The 18,632-nt window shown below is 37.6% G+C and overlaps 1 protein-coding gene across 1 annotated transcript in view; it reads left to right on the forward strand.

Annotated features, from left to right (window-relative positions):
• The window catches only part of TMC1 (transmembrane channel like 1), a 119,317-nt gene that overhangs the window by 33,365 nt on the left and 67,320 nt on the right, over window positions 1-18,632 (forward strand). The window contains exons 6-8 of the mRNA XM_086414118.1: window positions 9,301-9,391; window positions 11,095-11,176; window positions 18,133-18,239. Coding sequence (XP_086270244.1) covers window positions 9,301-9,391; window positions 11,095-11,176; window positions 18,133-18,239 — 280 coding nt within the window. The remainder of the gene's footprint in view (window positions 1-9,300; window positions 9,392-11,094; window positions 11,177-18,132; window positions 18,240-18,632) is intronic.

An 18,632-nucleotide genomic window follows, 5' to 3' on the forward strand; every position in this document is an offset into this window, starting at 1 on the left:
TAATTACTACATAAAGGGCAGAGGTTAAATCACCCTGACATGTGGCTGGAGGTAAGTGTTAGAAAGGAAAACCAGGAAAGAGCTTATGGAAGAGCTGTAGTATGGACCTGGCTGTTGAACTGAAAATGAAAAGGAGGAAATCATGTGGCGAAGAGGGGAAGGGCATTCCAGAAAGAGGAAGCAGGTTGTATAAAGGCGTTAGAAAACAAGTTATTAATACATCCAGCCTCTCTTGGTTTTCCTCTAATTCATCTTGCAAATCATTGTTGCAACATTTTTCAGATAGCATACTGTACTGCACTTATCAGTCTCCCGCTAAAAAAATGCTCATGGTCCTTATTAACATCAGAATGAATTCTGCACTGCTTAACCTGGCATTGGGCATGCCTACTCCTCCTTTAAGCACTTAGACTGTTTTCTTCATCAGCCATCTGAAGGCCCCAGATATATTTCCATCTCTTCACCATTGTTCACACCAGTTCCCTGCACTGTAATGTCCTTCCAGCAACCTTGACTATGTATCTGAATCCTTTTGTTCAAGTTTCCTTCTAACCAGCCTACTCTTTCATCTGACTTTTTCCAGCCCTTAATTTTACTATTTACTCAGTTCAGTTCAGTTGCTCAGTCGTGTCCGACTCTTTGCGACCCCATGAATCGCAGCACGCCAGGCCTCCCTGTCCATCACCAACTTCCAGAGTTCACCCAGACTCATGTCCATCGAGTCAGTGATGCCATCCAGCCATCTCATCCTCTGTCGTCCCCTTCTCCTCCTGCCCCCAATCCCTCCCACCATCAGAGTCTTTTCCAATGAGTCAACTCTTCACATGAGGTGGCCAAAGTACTGGAGTTTCAGCTTTAGCATCATTCCTTCCAAAGAAATCCCAGGGCTGATCTCCTTCAGAATGGACTAGTTGGATCTCCTTGCAGTCCAAGGGAGTCTCAAGAGTCTTCAACACCACAGTTTACTCATTTGGTAGCAATTAAATGATTCCCTTAATATTTATCTATGTCTTAGCTTTCTTATGAAATTAGAAATGCCTTACAGAAAAGCACAGAACCACATTCTTTTTTTTTCCTTCATATGGCACAGTGCCTTGAAACAAAAAAAACCTGTATTTTATTACCGTAAATCTTATTTTATTACTGTAAACAAAACTGTATGACAATATTATACGTTTAGAAGATAGAGGAACTAATTATTTGCATAATTGCCCAGTCTTTGGTCATTGGCACATACAATTTTTACAGAGTTGTAAAGATAGCGTACATACATGCTCAGTTACTGAGTCGTGTCAGAATCGTTCTTTATTCTGGCCTTTTACTCAGTGTATCAAATACATTTCCCCAGAAAAATAATAAATATTTTTGAATACTAATCAAAAGTACCATATAAACCTGGTATACCAAGAAACTGTTTTGTTTATGCTGTCTCAACTTTTATATGTCTTTACCCACTCTAGTACTCTTGCCTGGAAAATCCCATGGACGGAGGAGCCTGGTAGGCTGCAGTCCATGGGGTCACTGAGAGTCGGGCACAACAGAGCGACTTCACTTTCCCTTTTCACTTTCATGCATCGGAGAAGGAAATGGCAACCCACTCCAGTGTTCTTGCCTGGAGAATCCCAGGGACAGGGGAGCCTGGTGGGCTGCCGTCTCTGGGGTCTCACAGAGTTGGACACGACTGAAGCAACTTAGCAGCAGCAGCAGCATACCAATCCCATGACGTAAGTAATAATGTTATTCTGAGGAAACTGGAGATACTTAGCTCAATTCCTAGCTGTGCTGTGCCACTTACTGTCTGGGTAAATTTGGACACCTCTTTTACTGACCTAATCCTCAGTTTCCTCATCTCTGTAATGGGGATGAAAATAGTTCCCACCTTGCAGGATTTGGCGGGGATTAAATGAGATGATGGATGTAAACTGCCTGGCTTATGGCAAACATTCAGTACATTAACTGTCATTGCTGTGACTTTCCCTGGTCATATTTTATAGGCGAGAAAGTTTGGGATCAACAACAGCTCCCCAAAAGCACACGGCTAATATTATGTGACAGAGCCAAGATTCAAATCTGTGTCTCAGTTATATGATACAGATCACAGAATTGAATAGAAATGTGGTCCTAGTCAACAGAGTGTGTGTGTTAGTTGCTTAATCGTTTCCAACTCTTTGTGACCCCATGGACAGTAGCCCATATAATTTTCCAGGTGAGAATACTGGAGTCGGTAGCCATTCCCTACTCTAAGGAATCTTCCTGACCCAGGGATCAAACCAAGGACTCCTGCATTGCAGGCAGATTCTTTACTGCCTGAGCCACAGGGAGGCTCTTTTTGTCTCTTATCACAGACTCCCCCGCTGTCCAAGCATCCTGTACTCTCTGCAATAGCACAGAATGGCAGGAGCAGAACTTGGGCTGGCACCTAGCATTCCTCCCAGGAGCATTGTATCTGGGGCTTCTGAAACCAGACACCTGGGCCCCCTCATCAGGTCTCAGATGTAAAGCTGAATTCTCTCCTGCTTTTTTGGTAATAAGATGAATTCCCACTATATTCACATCTCACTAGGGTCACAGTCTAAGGGGAAATGGACTGGCTTTCTGCAACTGCCTGGAAGTTTCTAGTCCTCAACTTTTTACTTATTTGGAGAGTCAGCACAAAATTGGTCAGCCCTATTAGTTCTATTGCTGTTAATGATAGTTACTGTTTATGGTGATCTTCCTGTTTGCCATGGACACATTACATACATTATTACAAAACACATTACAGACATTCTTTCTTATAAAGCATAAACAACCCTTGGGATAGCTATTACTATCTCTATTTTAAAGATGAAGCAGCTGAACATCTTACCCATTATGACTACTGTCACCAGCATCCTTGTTTTAAAAGCACATGTTTTGATCATCAGTTCCAGTATTAGGATGATTTAAAAGAATTCTATCAGTCTAATTATGGAGTTATATTATCTAAGAAGGCCTATAATCCTTATTTTGCATTTCTGTACATTAGACTATCTTCTTATCTCCTCAATTTTCTTTCAATTACTCAGTAATATTTTAGGAAAAGTCAGAGCTCTAAGTTTTAGTCAATTTAAATTGGTCAGTTTTTTTGTTTTTTGTTTTTTTTAATGGTGGTACTTATTAGAAAAAGACTTTTCATTCTTCTGGTTGCTTTATTGGAAAGTAGTGTTCATGAGCACAAGTTTTGATGACAGTTGGCTTAAAGACCAGTTTTGAAATGTCTTTCATTTACTTGAGCAATAAATGGGTTGCTCAATGATACCATCAAACTGAAAACAAGAGGAAAGAAAAGTCAACTTAATCTAACCCAAATGAGGAGCACGTTTCCTGGGATGAGAATGTGTCAAAGGCAGCGTAGCGTGTCCTAACTCTCTTGTGGAATCAGGGTTGTATCACGTGTTAAGGGTAAATTATCTATTTTGTAAGTTAGGCCAAAGTGTGCTCCTTCAACTAACTGTGAAAGCATTCTTGAACACCCATGAAACCTTATTATTCTAATTACCAACAAAAGGGGTTGATAAATGAATGATGAAGCCAGGTATTATTGTCATTAAATAGACCTTGCTCAATTATTTATCCCTGGGTCTGGGGTTACAGCTCAGAGAGCTGTGCATATTGTACCAGGGGTTTGAGCTCTGAGACATGGAGACTACATTATAGACTTGGCAGGCAGCTTTTGTTGAATGCAGTTCAAGGAGATGACACACACGTTTTTCAGTTAGATATTTGGTTGGTTTGAGGCTAGTGGGTATTCAGAATTTATCCACAAAAACCTATTTCATGTTAGCCATAAAAAATGGCTAGAAAAATCCCTTTAAATTATCTAGAACAATACAAATGGGTAGGAAAGTAGATTCATTACAAGAAAAATATAAAAAACTTTTTTTTTTTTTTTGCCTTTTGATTTTCAAAGACTCTGCTGTTTGTTTTCTTGCATTCTGACATCTGTTATGGCTACTTTAGTGTGATAAGTATCACTTAGTGTTTATCTCCATATTGGATATTTTCTTTTTCTATCTTGTTTCTAACAGCACAGTTAGAAGATATTGTCTTCTGGTTAAGAAATCTGTTATCAGGAAGGATGGGATTGGGTGATGCTAGTTTCTTCCATCCTAAAATCATGCCAGCTAATTGTAAAGGTCAGCCCTGAAAACAGTGTAAAGGTTTGTTCTTTCTCTGAGCTCTTCCACCTCAATTTCCCTTCTTCTATGCTTGAAAGGAGCAAGATGCTTATACCCCTCTGTTCTTGCTTAACAATTCTCTGCGCACTACCCCTGGTAGTTATTTGGCCTTGGTAGGCAGTGGGGAGCAGGAGGAGCTAGAATGGCTGGCCAAGGAGCCCTTAGGTATGAAACTATGAAACTTGGAGAAGACCTCTTGGAGAATAGAGGAGGGGGTAGGGCATTGTGCTGTGCTTAGTCATTCAGTTGTGACTGACTTTTTGGAACCCCATAGACTGTGGCCCGCCAGGCTCCCCTGTCCATGGGGATTCTCCAGGCAAGAATACTGGAGTGGGTTGCCATGCCCTTCTCCAGGGGAACTTCCCAACCCAGGAAAAGAACCGGGGTCTCCGGCACTGCAGGCGAATTCTTTATCAGCTGAGCTACCGGGAGAAAAAAATTCATACTTGAAATTATATGGAGTGGAGTGAAGTCCAGACTTTTGTTTGAAAACTCAGAATGTGTGTGTATGTTGAGGGTGGGGTAGGGTAATACTGGGAGACAAATATGAAACTATGCCTAGCACCAGGGAGAATTTGGCAATTTAAGAGACAAAAAATAAAAACTTGTTTAGATTGTTCAAAGGAGAAGTATGTATGTAATAACTGATTTAAAAACTCTTATGGAAGCCATATAAATAAATTTTTTTTTATGAAGTGATTACTTTAACATAAAAATATGAAGAATTCATTTGTATTTGAAATCACATATTATTCTATATTATTTACCTTTCATCGACCCAAATCCTATAATTTAACCAAAAAGGAGGACTAGTTAATAGTGGCAGTTAACAATAATTAATCATAAGACTAACTAAACATATATGTGGGAAAATTTTAACAATATTTTTATAATGTTTCTTGTCCTCTGATACAGCAATTTATTTTAACTTTTAAACTCTTTACTTGATATTTAAATTTTACTACCTTATCATATTATTCTATAGTCTTAAAATATGTAAATATATGACTTTTTAAAGGGAGAATGAAAATATAAACATATTATCTATATTTAATAAAAAATAATGATATATTTTTTAATATGATATAATAGGATATTTTTACTTCTACTATTCCCTTTTCAAATAATACTTCTCTGAACTGCCTGTAGCATTTGGTATACCTTCTTCTCCTTCATGTAGTGGTGACTGAATATAGTCAAATGTAAAATTCTCTTTGACTTGCGACTCTGCTCTTATCAAGCCTACAATTTAGTGTTCTAGTGTCAGTCCACTGACACTAGATTTCTGTATTTTATAATTTAATTTACAATTAATTTTTTGGTGATTTCAACTTGTTTATAACCTTGACTTCCCTGTCTCTTAAATTTTGCTAGTTTACTGTTCCTGTAACATAATTATCAGCTCACAAAATTTAAAACCTATGGAGTAGATTAGCTATTCCTTTACACTTCTGATTGCTTAGAGCAGTCTTGTTTTCTAATTGGCCACTCAAATAGAAAGCAATATAACTCTAATAGGCCAAACTGATGTTCTTTAATTATCTCCTAAATATCAAGAGCTATGGATATGTCTGTAAAGTGGTCACTTTATTACATTTGAAAAACAAATTTTGATTTTACTACTAAGAAGAATTTTTGGTTCTCCATTTATAGAGAATGATGTGATAATTCCTACATATACTTGGTCTTAAGAATTTCAAAATTCTTGATGCCAAATAATTGTTATAACATGATGAATGGGTTCCTAAAAATCACCACACCTTGAAAATTGGGTAATGAAAACTACAGGGCTTACAGAATAATGGGAATGGGGCATAACATTCAGGAACATCATAGGTGACATATTTTAAAAAGAGAAATTTAAGAAAATGGCAGCAACATTTTACACATGTTAAATGGCTGAGAAATGCATAAATATTGCAATAAATATGGCTGTTTACCTTTAAAAAGATCTGAAGTTTGCTTGTGGAAATGGTAAAACTTCAGTTTTTGAGTTATTGTGAAGCCTGGAAGCAGGGTCATTGTAAGTCAGCTCTGAATGGATGTGGCTTTTCTGAAACATGGGATGTCATGAAGTAGCTGGTTGATGAGGTGTGTACGTTTTGTGTATACCCTTCTAGGTTTAGGTGGATGTGATTTTTTTTTTTTTTTTTGCATTCACTTAGCGTTTCTTGTAGATAAAAATCACACATAAGCAAACACAAAGTTTGTGTTATGTTCAGGTTGTTCCATAATATAACAATCATGTTAGAACAGATTCTTGGTTTCAAAACAAGTGTTACAGTGGAACTGACAGTGTAGTAATGCCTTCAGCGCATTCACATCTATGGTCACACCTTAGATTTTCACCACCACCCAAGCAAGCAGGAAGCATTTGTTCAATTTTTGTTTGTTTGAGAATCCTGGACCTGTTAAAAGCTACACAGTAACTGAAGGAATCTGTGCAGAACTTGCTCAGGTGTGTGCAAGTCCTGAGGAAGTGCACTTTCTTTGGAAAAACAGGATTCTCCTCAGCATGGGTATGAAAGAAAGTGAAAGTGTTAGTTGCTCCATTGTGTCTGACTCTTTGCAACCCTGTAGACTGGAGCCCGCCAGGCTCTTCTCTCCATGGAATTCTCCAGGCAAGAATACTAAAGTGGGTTGCCATGTCCTCCTTCTGGAGAAGGAAATGGCAACCCACTCCAGTACTCTTGCCTGGAAAATCCCATGGGTGGAGGAGCCTGGTAGGCTGCAGTCCATGGGGTCGCTAAAAGTCGGACACGACTGAGCAACTTCATTTTCACTTTTTACTTTCCTGCATTGGAGAAGGAAATGGCAACCCACTCCAGTGTTCTTGCCTGGAGAATCCCAGGGACGGGGGAGCCTCGTGGGCTTCCGTCTATGGGGTCGCACAGATTCGGACACGACTGACACGACTTAGCAGCAGCAGCAGCAGCAGCATGTCCTCCTTCAGGCGATCTAACCTGGGTCTCCTGCATTGCAGGCAGATTCTTTACTGTCTGAACTACCAGGGAAGCCCCAGCATGGGTATGCTGCTGCTGCTAAGTCGCTTCAGTCGTGTCCGACTCTGTGTGACCCTGTCCCTGAGATTCTCCAGGCAAGAATATTGGAGTGGGTTGCCATTTCCTTCTCCAATGCATGAAAGTGGAAAGTAAAAGTGAAGTCACTCAGTCGTGCCCGACTCTTAGCGACCTCATGGACTGCAGCCTACCAGGCTCCTCTGTCCATGGGATTTTCCAGGCAAGTGTATTGGAGTGGGTTGCCATTGCCTTCTCCGAGCACGGGTATAGAGAGTGACAAAAACATGGACAAGGTTATAGAGACAAATCACAGAGGCTGGGTTAAACTCAGGTTACTTGATTTTCAGTTTATATCAGTTCAGCATTTTATAAAGTATCTGTTAGGTACCATACTCACTTCTGTCTTCTCATCTCTATAACACATAGTTAAAGTTTAACTGTGATATGCTTGTTTTTGATTGCCTGCATTTAAAACCCAGCCATGAGAGTTCAGTTTATACTTGTTGATATGGCTTTATCAAACATCCTAGACTGTAGAATGTTTTAGAAACTGTTTTTCAATTAATCTTCACAGCCCAGAAGTCCTGTTGAATGTCAGAGTGTTTCACAAGGCCAGCCTAATAACTCTTCTTCATTTCTAGGAAGCTGTCCTATTTAGTTTCTGAGAAGGCAGGAGAGAAGGGTGTGATTCCAAAGTCTAGGAATGACTGCCTTTGAGCATTAATTGATGTGGATAATACAGTTTTTAGACACTTCCCTATTTCCATCTACCTGAATTATGCCAGTCATGTCTATTTCAAGTTTACTTGAAAATACGTTTGCTAAACACATCTTATGATCCAAGTAGTGAGCAGTGCTGTGGGAGAAAAAAAGGGTAAGATATTGTCCCTGCCATCAAAGAAATGATGTGGGGAGTCTGAGGTCTGAAGAGAATCTTCTCCATTGTGCTTGTGTTTTTATGGCAGACCATGGGTAGGTGCCCATGTATGGGTGAATAATAGGGCACCATTGTTTAGTTATCGGCTAAAGTAGCAGGCATGTGCTGTTTTGATCACTGGTTATTGTAAAATCATGAGTTTAGCACTGATTCTGAGGAACACAAAAATATCCTTCATCAACGTAAGGATGAAGTTTTTAAAGAATACTTTGTGTGTTGTTTGTAGTCATGTACTGAGGGGCCACCTAACTGATGACAGTGTTGTAGAACCAATGTCCAGGTTTGGATTATCTCTTGGTTCTCTTGGGTTATGCCTTTTATGGCCCCTGAGAGGTCAGGGCAAGCCTGGACTGCCTCTATTTGTAAAATTCTTTCCAAATTGCAAACAGGCAACGATAGCAAAAATGACTAAAAAAGGTTATAAAAGTTGTAGCGTATTTAACATGTTCACTTTATCCATTTTGATGAGTTGATGCCTTTTAACGCACACAAAGACACTGATGTGACTACTGTAAAAGTACAAATATTTGGGAATAATGTTAAAGTTTAAATTTGAAACCCTTTGAGAATGTGAGGCCAAAGATTATTCCTTTCCTTTTCTCTCTTCCCTAAACCCCTTTGCTTTATATAGTATGATTTTTCTGTTTTAAGTCATAATTGCTTTTATGAGATTAAATACCAGGTCAATAAGTGTGTTCTATGTCAGTTTGTCCCAAACTCTCTGCACTATTTTTTTTTTAAGCAATCCTTAAAAAAGAAGGAAAGTATTTTAAAATAAACATTCTGACTGCCAGAATCTGAAATAAACTTCAGATTCAATTTTACATGTGGTAGAAATGAGAACTGGGGTTCTCTATTTTGATGTTTAGCATAAATTCCTTGCTTTTTGATAACTCCAGCTGATTAATAAGTGAGACTAAAACATCTTATTCTTCCTGGACAGAATTTTAAAAACTTAAACACTTGGCTAGATTTTAAAACTTAAACATCATTTACAAATCCCAAGATTATGAAATTCAGTCACTTGTTAAGAGTTTAAAAGGGTCAAGGAGAAATAAAGCAGTAGACCTAATAAAATTAAATATCCACTACCTATATACTATATAAATCTCCACCCACATTTTATTTTGTTTTATTTTCTCAGGGAAGCAAAAAAATTTGTGAGTGAAAATGAAGGGGCTCTTGGGAAAGGAAAAGGGAAACAGTGGTTTGCATTTAAGATAATGATGGCCAAGGTAAGTATTTTCATAGCTCAGTCAGTTTGATGCCATATAAGCTCTGTGGAAGCCACATTGCCCCCAAGGGGTTGTAAAACTGGTTCTGTTCTGAGAGAGTGAAAAAAAAAAATCCAACATGTTACGTGTATACTTAGGCATGTTATACTAGATACTCAGTACTCTGTGTTATTGAAATTTGGAGAAAGGGGTGATTCCGAAAAAAAAAAAAAAAAATTTTTTTTTTGTCCTGAAAGGCTCTTTAAAGGAGTTAAAGTGAAAAATAAGTTGAGAAACATTGATTTGTGGCAAAAGATTGACTTGTATAATTTTATCACTTCCAAATGTAATGGACTGTGCCCCTTTCATTTTCATTCCCTGGGAGTTATGTGGTTCTGGATCAAGGTTTCTTTCTCAAAATGTCTACAAGTTACAGAGCCATATAACTCTTCTCTACTAGGTACATCAACTATAAATTGGATAGAACATAAGAGAAAACAAATGATATGCCAATATAAACTTTTGGAAAAGATAGAAAAGAGACTAACATTTATTTAGCACTTACTATGTTCCAAGCACTGAGTTAAATCCTTCTATAAAAATTGAGTCCTTATTATAAAAGTCCTTCCACATTTAATTCTCACAGCAAAGTAGGTATGTAGACATTATTATCTCCTCTTTACAAATGTTATACCACCTGATGCTAAATATGTTCCCATAGAGATGGAGTTTTGTGAATAAAGTTTATTTATCTTAAATATGAAATCTATAGGTAGATCTGATACATATTTATATATCATGGATTAGTTTTACCTGTTTTTACAGTTTAAATAAATGGAATCATACAGTATTTATGCTTTTGTTTCTTGCTTCTTTGAGCAATGTTATTTGCATGAAATATGTCCATGTCGTGGGAGTTATAGTTCATTTTTATTTATATGTTATATTCTATCATATGAAGATATTGTAATTTACTTATCCATTCGATTATAGATGAATATTTGAGTTGTTTCTGGTTTAGGTAATCTTTTGAACTTCAGACTCGTATCAAATCTTATTTAGCTACTCCTAAACATGCCTGTTTAGCTCATCCATTATCCCAGCATCATCTATACACATGCAAAGTTATCTGTCCCATCCTCATTCTTCTTCTTATGGGTAACCCAACATTGTTGGATAAAGTGGAAGGAAGATCTTTTACAAAAACTAGTTTATGATTTTTTTTCCCTTCCCTTTCCTATAACACCATGCCTTTCCATTTAGACAACTGTTTTATCTCTACCAGAATGAAAAGTCATAGCACTTAACATACTGTACAGTGTACTTGACCTAGAAGCCCTTCAAAGCAGGAACTATGCCTTATTTATAGTTCCTTAATTTCTTCATGCAATGAATATTTAATTAAACACATACCTTATTAGGTGCTAACTCAGTCCTGCTCTCTTACTGTGTAGCAGAATAAACAGATCATTTTCAGTGGTTGGCATGTTTTCTGTAAAACAGAGAGCCAGTAAATATCTTTTAATTAAATTGGTCCAGGAGTAGGTAGGGAACAGGAGAACAAGTGAAACCCAGCATCTTCCCCTTTTACAAAAAGCACTATGTGATGCCAGAGCAATCTTTCCAAGCTCATTGTCATGTGATATTTTGGGATGAGTATGGGGGATAAACATCTTAACAAACAAGCAGTTGGGTTTTACTGTTGTACTTGGGTTTCTTTTCAGAAATGGGCAAAATTTCTCCGAGATTTTGAGAACTTCAAAGCTGCTTGTGTCCCATGGGAAAATAAAATCAAGGCAATTGAAAGTAAGTGCTCATTCTATCTCATTAGATGAGGAATACTGTCCTAGATAAATGTCTCATAAGCTTATCAGGTGGTTTTCTCAGTCCTGTACTACTGAAAAGATTAAAAACAAGAAAACAAACAAATAAAGACATTTTTAAGACCTCTTTGCTCACTGTGAAGCTTTGCTAGCACTTACTAACTGCAGCACTGGAGACTCCACTCTCCTTTTCTGCATTAGACCAAAATATTCTCATTTTGACCTTGTATTTTCTTCTACACATGAAAGTCAGTATTGTGCACAATGACATTGAGTCATATCATTGGGAAAGCAGAGATTTTATTTTGGAAATGAACATGACATTGAAAATACATAATCACTTGAAATATTGTAAATCAACTGTACTTCAATTTAAAATAAATTCATATAGAAATATCAAAAAAAGAAAATATACATTCACTTGGATGTTAGACAATAATCAAAATGAGACATATCTAAAAATAGTGAAGAAATCTTAAAGCATCATTTTCAAACCTCTGAAGGGAGAATAAGCAATAATCATCCAGAAACTCACTATCTGAATATCATATTGTGCCTTCATTTTGTACAATGTTCATAGTGTACAGAGAAAGCAGGAGAATATACCCAATCAAAAACCTATTTATTATAGTGCTCTAGGCTTATAATAAGGAAGATAAAAAATTTTTAATATTGTAAATATGATTTTGAGCATAACCTTGTTATATTCTGATTTCTAATAGTTTTGAGTAGAATCTGATTTTCCTCCATACCCCTCCAGATAGCAGGGCAGATTTTCCTGCTGGCTAAATGTGGTGTTGCCTAATTAAAGTGGAGGCTCCATAGGGAGATAACACAGTTGATGGATATTTCACTGACAAGATTGGGCACGTTTTAGGAGTGACTACCTCTCAGTCCTCTGTCTCTCATCATCAGATGGCAATGAATTAAAATACGTCAGCTTATTAATCGAATACATAATACATAATAAAATAAATCAGCTCATTAATTCCTCCCACATATTCCTATACCAGCCCTTTCTTGCTGTATTTTTCTCAACACTTATCACTATCTAAAATACAGTATTTTTCATTTAATTTAAAAATAAATTATTAAATAAATAATAAATAAAATAATTAAATGAAAAATACAGTCATTTCACTTCATCTTGATCATTTCTTCCAATAGATATGAAGGCAGAACATTTGTTTTGTTCACTCCTGGACCCCCAGACCTAGAATATGCTTGATCTTAATGAATGTGCTGAATAAAATTAAATTTCCAAATGGAAATGGAAAAATAAATTTCTAAAACTCTTGCTGTTTCCATTTTGATCCCAGTAGGGCCTGGATCCCAATACTAATGTGGACCAGGTACTCACTTGTTGACTTTCAACTTTTTTTCATATGAAAAATAGATTTGATAATTCTTGCTGTGAAGTTTTGTGTCATATGGTGATGCCATGGAGTTTAACTGTTATGCCAGCCTTGTAAAAGGACCTTGCGTAAAACCCCATGGTTACCTGCTGAGAAGCACCTTATCAACCACATTGGATTGCATATTTTGCTGAAGAAGCTGTACATTGGTACTCCAGGAGTACAAATATAACCTATACTTTCTTGACTCCTGTATTACTATGAAAACCATGGATTAAATCATTGAATTCTTTCAAGCTGGAGATTACAAGCCTTTCTCAGAATCAAAATCTACTTCTTCCTAATAGTAAATTACAGCATCAAAGTTAAAGTGTGATACAGACTTAGAGAACAGACTTATGGTTGCCAGGGATGGTTGGGGGAAGGGATAGTTAGGACATTTGGGGTGGACATGTATACACTGCTATATTTAAAATAGGTAACTTACAAGGACCTACTGTATAGCACAGGGAACTCTACTCAATGTTATATGGCAGCCTGGATGGGAGGGGAGTTTGCGGGAGAATGGATACATGTATGTGTATGGCTGAGTCTCTTCACTGTTCACCTGAAACTATCACAACATGGTTAATGAGCTATACAAAATAAAAAGTTGAAAAAAAGACAGTTTTCAGAAACAGGAGACATAAAAAAAAAAAAACGAAGGTGTGATAGACTACTTTTTTTTTAAGACCAGAAATAGCTTTAGACAGGCAACCTTAAGCACAGAGTTTAAACTACATGTTTCCCTGCTGGCCTAAGGGCTCCAGAAAAGTGTAAATTAAATTTGCCACATTTAATTCCCCATCCTTAGATCAGTTTGACAGAAACTGTGCTCTGAATCCTTGCCTAACAAGATGGTATTTATATTTTACTTTACAGCAGGTAATTTAATTGGTCTTTTCCCATTTAGAAATGCTCATATTTATCTGCTTGTCTTATTACCCATCTGTTCAAGAGGAAATTATCACGATGACAGACTACAAATTACTCTGTCTTAATAATAAATATCCAGAGGGAGATATGAAACCTTAACATTAATTTAAAAGATACACAAGAAAATTCAGGAAAAAGAATATTGTATAAGATTTAGACTTCATTTTAATAAATACCAAAGACTTTTAATATATTAATAATTTACTAATGAAACAGAATTTATTCATTAGATTAAAGAGAAAGGAATTGGTCATTGATGGGCACAATCCAGATTTGTAAATTTGATCAGCCTTAGCTGTTTGATGGATATTACCTATATCTATTCTCTCACACACACATTCATTGCATATTTATTCTATATAGCATAAAATAGTATTTAAAAAAAATTTTTTTTAAATGAATTTAACTATGATTATCCCAGGTGGCACTAGTGGTAAAGAATCTGCCTGCCAATGCAGGAGACATAAGAGTGGCAGGTTCGATCCCTGGGTTGGGAAGATCCCCTGGAGAAGGAAATGGCAACCCACTCCAGTATTCTCGCCTGAAGAATCCCACGGATGGAGGAGCTTGGTAGGCTACAGTCCATGGGGTCGCAAAGAGTCGGACACGACTGAGTGACTTCACTTTCACTTTCTACAAGAATAAGTCTAAGCACATGGAAATTACTGTTCTTTTAATTATGCTCATTTAGCTACACTGTAGAAAGGTTTCTTTTTTTTTTTTTTAGGAAATGCCAGTTTCAGTCAACAATCCCTGGGAGGATAGAACCACTGGGCTAAGTGAATATAAAGAGGGAAAAGGTTTTCTTTTTCATTTTTTGTGTTGAGAAAGGGAAAGGGCATATGGAACTTTGATGTCAACCCATGGATTTGTTTTCTCTTCTTTGTGATCTTTGTTTTTGTTTTGTTAGTGTTCTTTCCTCCTCTGCCATTGGTAGATGTCACACAGAAGGAACACTGCCTTCTGGACTTCTCGGTCTCTTTGACCTGTGTCTGGATCTTTCCTACGATCACTCTAACTTTGATGAAATCTATTTTCCTACAATTCATTTTCTTTATACCTAGGATTTTGCAGAGAAAAGCCTTAGTTTTCACTTCCCTACCTCCCCAAAAAATTGTGGTGAAGCCACTTTCAAGTCTAAAAACTCGAGTTTATAAGCTTTGGGATCGAATGTATATTTCACCCATAATATATATGGATTATATATAGGGTGGATGTGTTTGTGCATCCTCAGTTGCTCAGCTGTGTCTGACTCTTTGCGACCCTATGGACTGTAGCCTGCCTGCCAGGCTTCTCTGTCTGTGAAATTCTCCAGGCAAGAGTGCTAGAGTGGGTTGCCATTTCCTTCTCTAAGAGATTTTCCTGATGCGGGGATTGAGCCCAGGTCTCCTGCATTGCAGGCAAAGTCTTTACTATCTGAGCCACTAGAGAAGCCCATATATTATGTAAGGGGTATTTTTTGAAATATTTTAATTTGCTTTTCTTTTTTGCTTTTAGGTATATTTACACTTATCTGCCAGGGATTGTGTATGGGGGAGTGGGAAAGGGTGGTCCATGGTGCTAATTAGAAGAGCAAAAGCATAAAAGGCCAGGAAGGAAGGAAAGAAAAAAGGAGGGAGGGAAAGAGGGAAGGATGGGTCAGTATCCTATGCTCAGAACTCTATATCAGAGGGTTTCACATGTATTTTCAGGGAAAAGCTTGCCACGGAAACCTAGAGACAAATATTCTCCAGTTAATGAATAACTGTAATGACTAATAAGCTGGAAGTCCACTGCCTTCAATAAAACATGATAAGTGAACCTGGCTGAGGCAGCCCTTGGGTAGTTGTTACCAGAGAACACAGATAACAACCATGAAATGATATGAAATCACTGGGAGCCAGGTGGATGATCAGATGTCCTCGGAGAGGAGGATCTGCTCCAGCATTTCTGCAGATAGACCAGTGCATCCAGTTACAACACCTGGCAGGGGGCGGGCATGTTTATCAACAGCACACACTTTTTGAAATTTTGTAGAACTCAGTACCCCTCTACAAAATGAAATGAATCCAAATACAAAATGTCCAACTGGGGCTTCCCAGGCCATGCTAGTGGTAAAGAACCTGCCTACCAATGCAGGAGACATAAGAGACATGGATTCAATCCTGGGGTCAAGAAGATGCCCTGGAGGAGGGCATGGCAACCCACTCCAATATTCTTGCCTGGAAACTTCCATGGACAGAAGAGCCTGGCGGGCTACAGTTCATACATAAGGTTGCAAAGAGTTGAACATGACTGAAGCAATTTAACATGCCTTCATGCATGCACAATGTCCAGTTAGACACTGAATTCCTTTTAAGTTTCTATAAAAACTGTCACTGTGTTCTGAGAGTAAGTAAGATGGTACCTAAAGAATGGACTAAATTCTGGAAATAGAGGTCTGACTCTCATATGAGCTTGGCTTTATCTTAGTAAGCAGAGGCTGAAATTTGCTCCACACTAACTTCCCTCCTCCGGTAATAATGCTTCCCCATCAGCAATGCTTCAAAGCTAGAGACCCCAAAAAAACCAGTGTTCCCCAGGAGGTGCTTTGCTGAATGAGTCAGGACAAAGGGCCTGATGCAGATAGTAGCTGAAAATGTTCCCTGGTTTTTCTTGGGCAATGAAAATGAAAATTAGGAAGACTGGGGAAACTAGCAACTTGCTATTGAATCTTAAATGATTATCAAAGGACATTGGCTTTTATTAATCTGTGAAATTTCAACCTGAGACTCAAATTCAGTTTTTTCTTCCTTTTCCATTCTCTGATTTAAGAGAATGCTTTTATTTGGTTTTTCTTTGTCAATAAGAATTGGACAGATCACTTTACTTACCTGAGGTGTGAGTTGACAGCACATTCTTGCTTGTCCCCTCCCAATTAATTCCCCAGGCCTGAAGTGAGTGTTAAAATGTGAAGTCTCCCTGACCACCCCCACTGCTTAACACTTGTCAATGACTTTTCATCACATTTAAAATAAAACGCTCACTTTTAACCTTTCCTTAAGAGGCCCTGCACCCACTGTCATTTGGTTTCTTCATCTGCATCCATCTCCATTTTCCTTTTTTCATTGTACTCCAACCGGAAGCCTTTAGGTTTGTTCCTCAATTGTCCTGGGCTCTGGCTTCCCTCATGATATTTGTCCCTGCATTTTCCTCTGCTTGAGATGCTCTTCCCCAGCTCTGGACACTGCTGCCTGTTCCTTCAACTTCAGATCTCTGCTCAAATGTTACCTTCTTTCATTTCAGCCTCTGCTTACTAAGATGAGGCCAAGCTCACATGAGAGTCAGACCTTCCTCTACAAACCCATCTAAAGCAACCCCTCTCAATATTTTACCTTCTTCCCTCTAGGACTGATCTGGATAAATTATTATATATACTTTTATAAATTTATGATCATAATGTAATGTAGTATATATTATGATGGATGTATACTTCTTTATGTCTTTTTAAATTATTGCATATTTCTTATTTCCACACCTCAATAAAATATAATTTGTATTAGGGCAGCAATCCTGTCTCTGATATTATGTTTCACATCTAAGATAATTCCTGACAGAAGGTAAACATGTGAAAAATGAATGAATGGACTTCAGCTTCTACACTATCTATGAAATGCCCCATCTGCTCAGAACAGCACGGAATGGTCTATAGGATGTGTGTGTGTGTTCGTCACTCAGTTATGTCCAACTCTTTGTGACATCATGGACTGTAGCCTGCCAGGCTCCTCTCCATAAAAGATGTGGTAAACTATGGAAAGAATATTGTTGCTTGAGGAAAAAAGAGGAAGAAGCACAGTAATTATAATGATAGCTAACCACTGGCCAGGCATTGTAGTAACTGTAATAGGGAGGAATTTTTGTGTTCTGTTATGTTAACCACTAAAGGGATGTTGCCTGTAAGTTTAAATTATACATAATGGCCTGTTTCTGGGAATCCTGCCTTCCAGGTAATGAGCATTAAGCTAAAATATCTCTGTTTAGCTCATGAGGAACATTCTCATCAGGTCTACCTATGAATGACTAAAGGAAGGAAGAAATTAACACATTCCCTCTGGAAGCTAGCTGGAATTAGGAAGTGTTTGACTTTTTTCCCTCTGCTTTTAGTATAAAGGAAACCTAACTTCTAAACCAGGCCAGATAGTTCTTTGGGGGCATAACTTCACCATCTTCTTGCTGGCTTTCTGAATAAAGTCATTACCAACAACTCATCTCTTGGTTTATTGACCTGTTGTGTGGTGAGAAGTACGAGCTTGGGCTCAATAACATAACCAGTTTATATAGATTTTCTCATTTAACTGTGTTAACTCAAAGAATAAAATGAACTCTTCAAATGGCAACTCTGGCTGCTGAGCAAAAGGCAGGAAGATGGACTCTAAAGATGTAGTAATTGTGCAGAATGCACATCTACTTTTATCATGTTAACATTTTCTCTTTCTGGATAGAAAAAAAAAAAATGCTAGAGCCTGTAAAAGTGAAAAAAAAATCAATGTGTTGCAATGATGCAATGAGATGACTCAATTTGGAAGACACCAAGACTTGGCTTTTGTCTTGTTTTGCCCCCTCTCTCAAACTTTTATTTTCTTTTTAATAGGTCAGTTTGGCTCATCAGTGGCTTCATACTTCCTCTTTTTGAGATGGATGTATGGAGTAAACATGGTTCTCTTTATCCTGACATTCAGCCTTATCATGTTGCCAGAGGTAAGATTCTGACTTCTAGTTTATAAAACATGCTGTAACAAGCTTCTTATGCAAGCACTCTACTAAAAAAACTCCACTCTTTAAGAGCAGAATGCCTATCTAGCTACCTATGCTGTTAGAGTAATAGTATTTGTAACAAATTAATCTTCAAAATGGTGTCCATCAACCAAAGGTCCTAATTCTTCTCTGAGGAGTATGTGGCCTCCTGAAATAATAAATAAAATGTGTGTGCCTGTTTAAATGTACATTTATCTGTGGAAAGTTTCACAGATTCTATCAGATTCATAAGGTGGTCCCTATGCCCAAATATTAATTACTCAAGAGAAAGACTTTGACATCTTGTGAGTTGCATGTATTTATTTTGCCAAGTTAGCTTTGAAAAAGATACTATTT

The sequence above is a fragment of the Bos grunniens genome, chromosome 8 (genome assembly GCF_055505025.1).
Source record: "Bos grunniens cultivar Pamir isolate PY7600 chromosome 8, Bosgru_T2T1.0, whole genome shotgun sequence".
In the NCBI taxonomy this organism is placed as follows: Eukaryota; Metazoa; Chordata; class Mammalia; order Artiodactyla; family Bovidae; genus Bos; species Bos grunniens.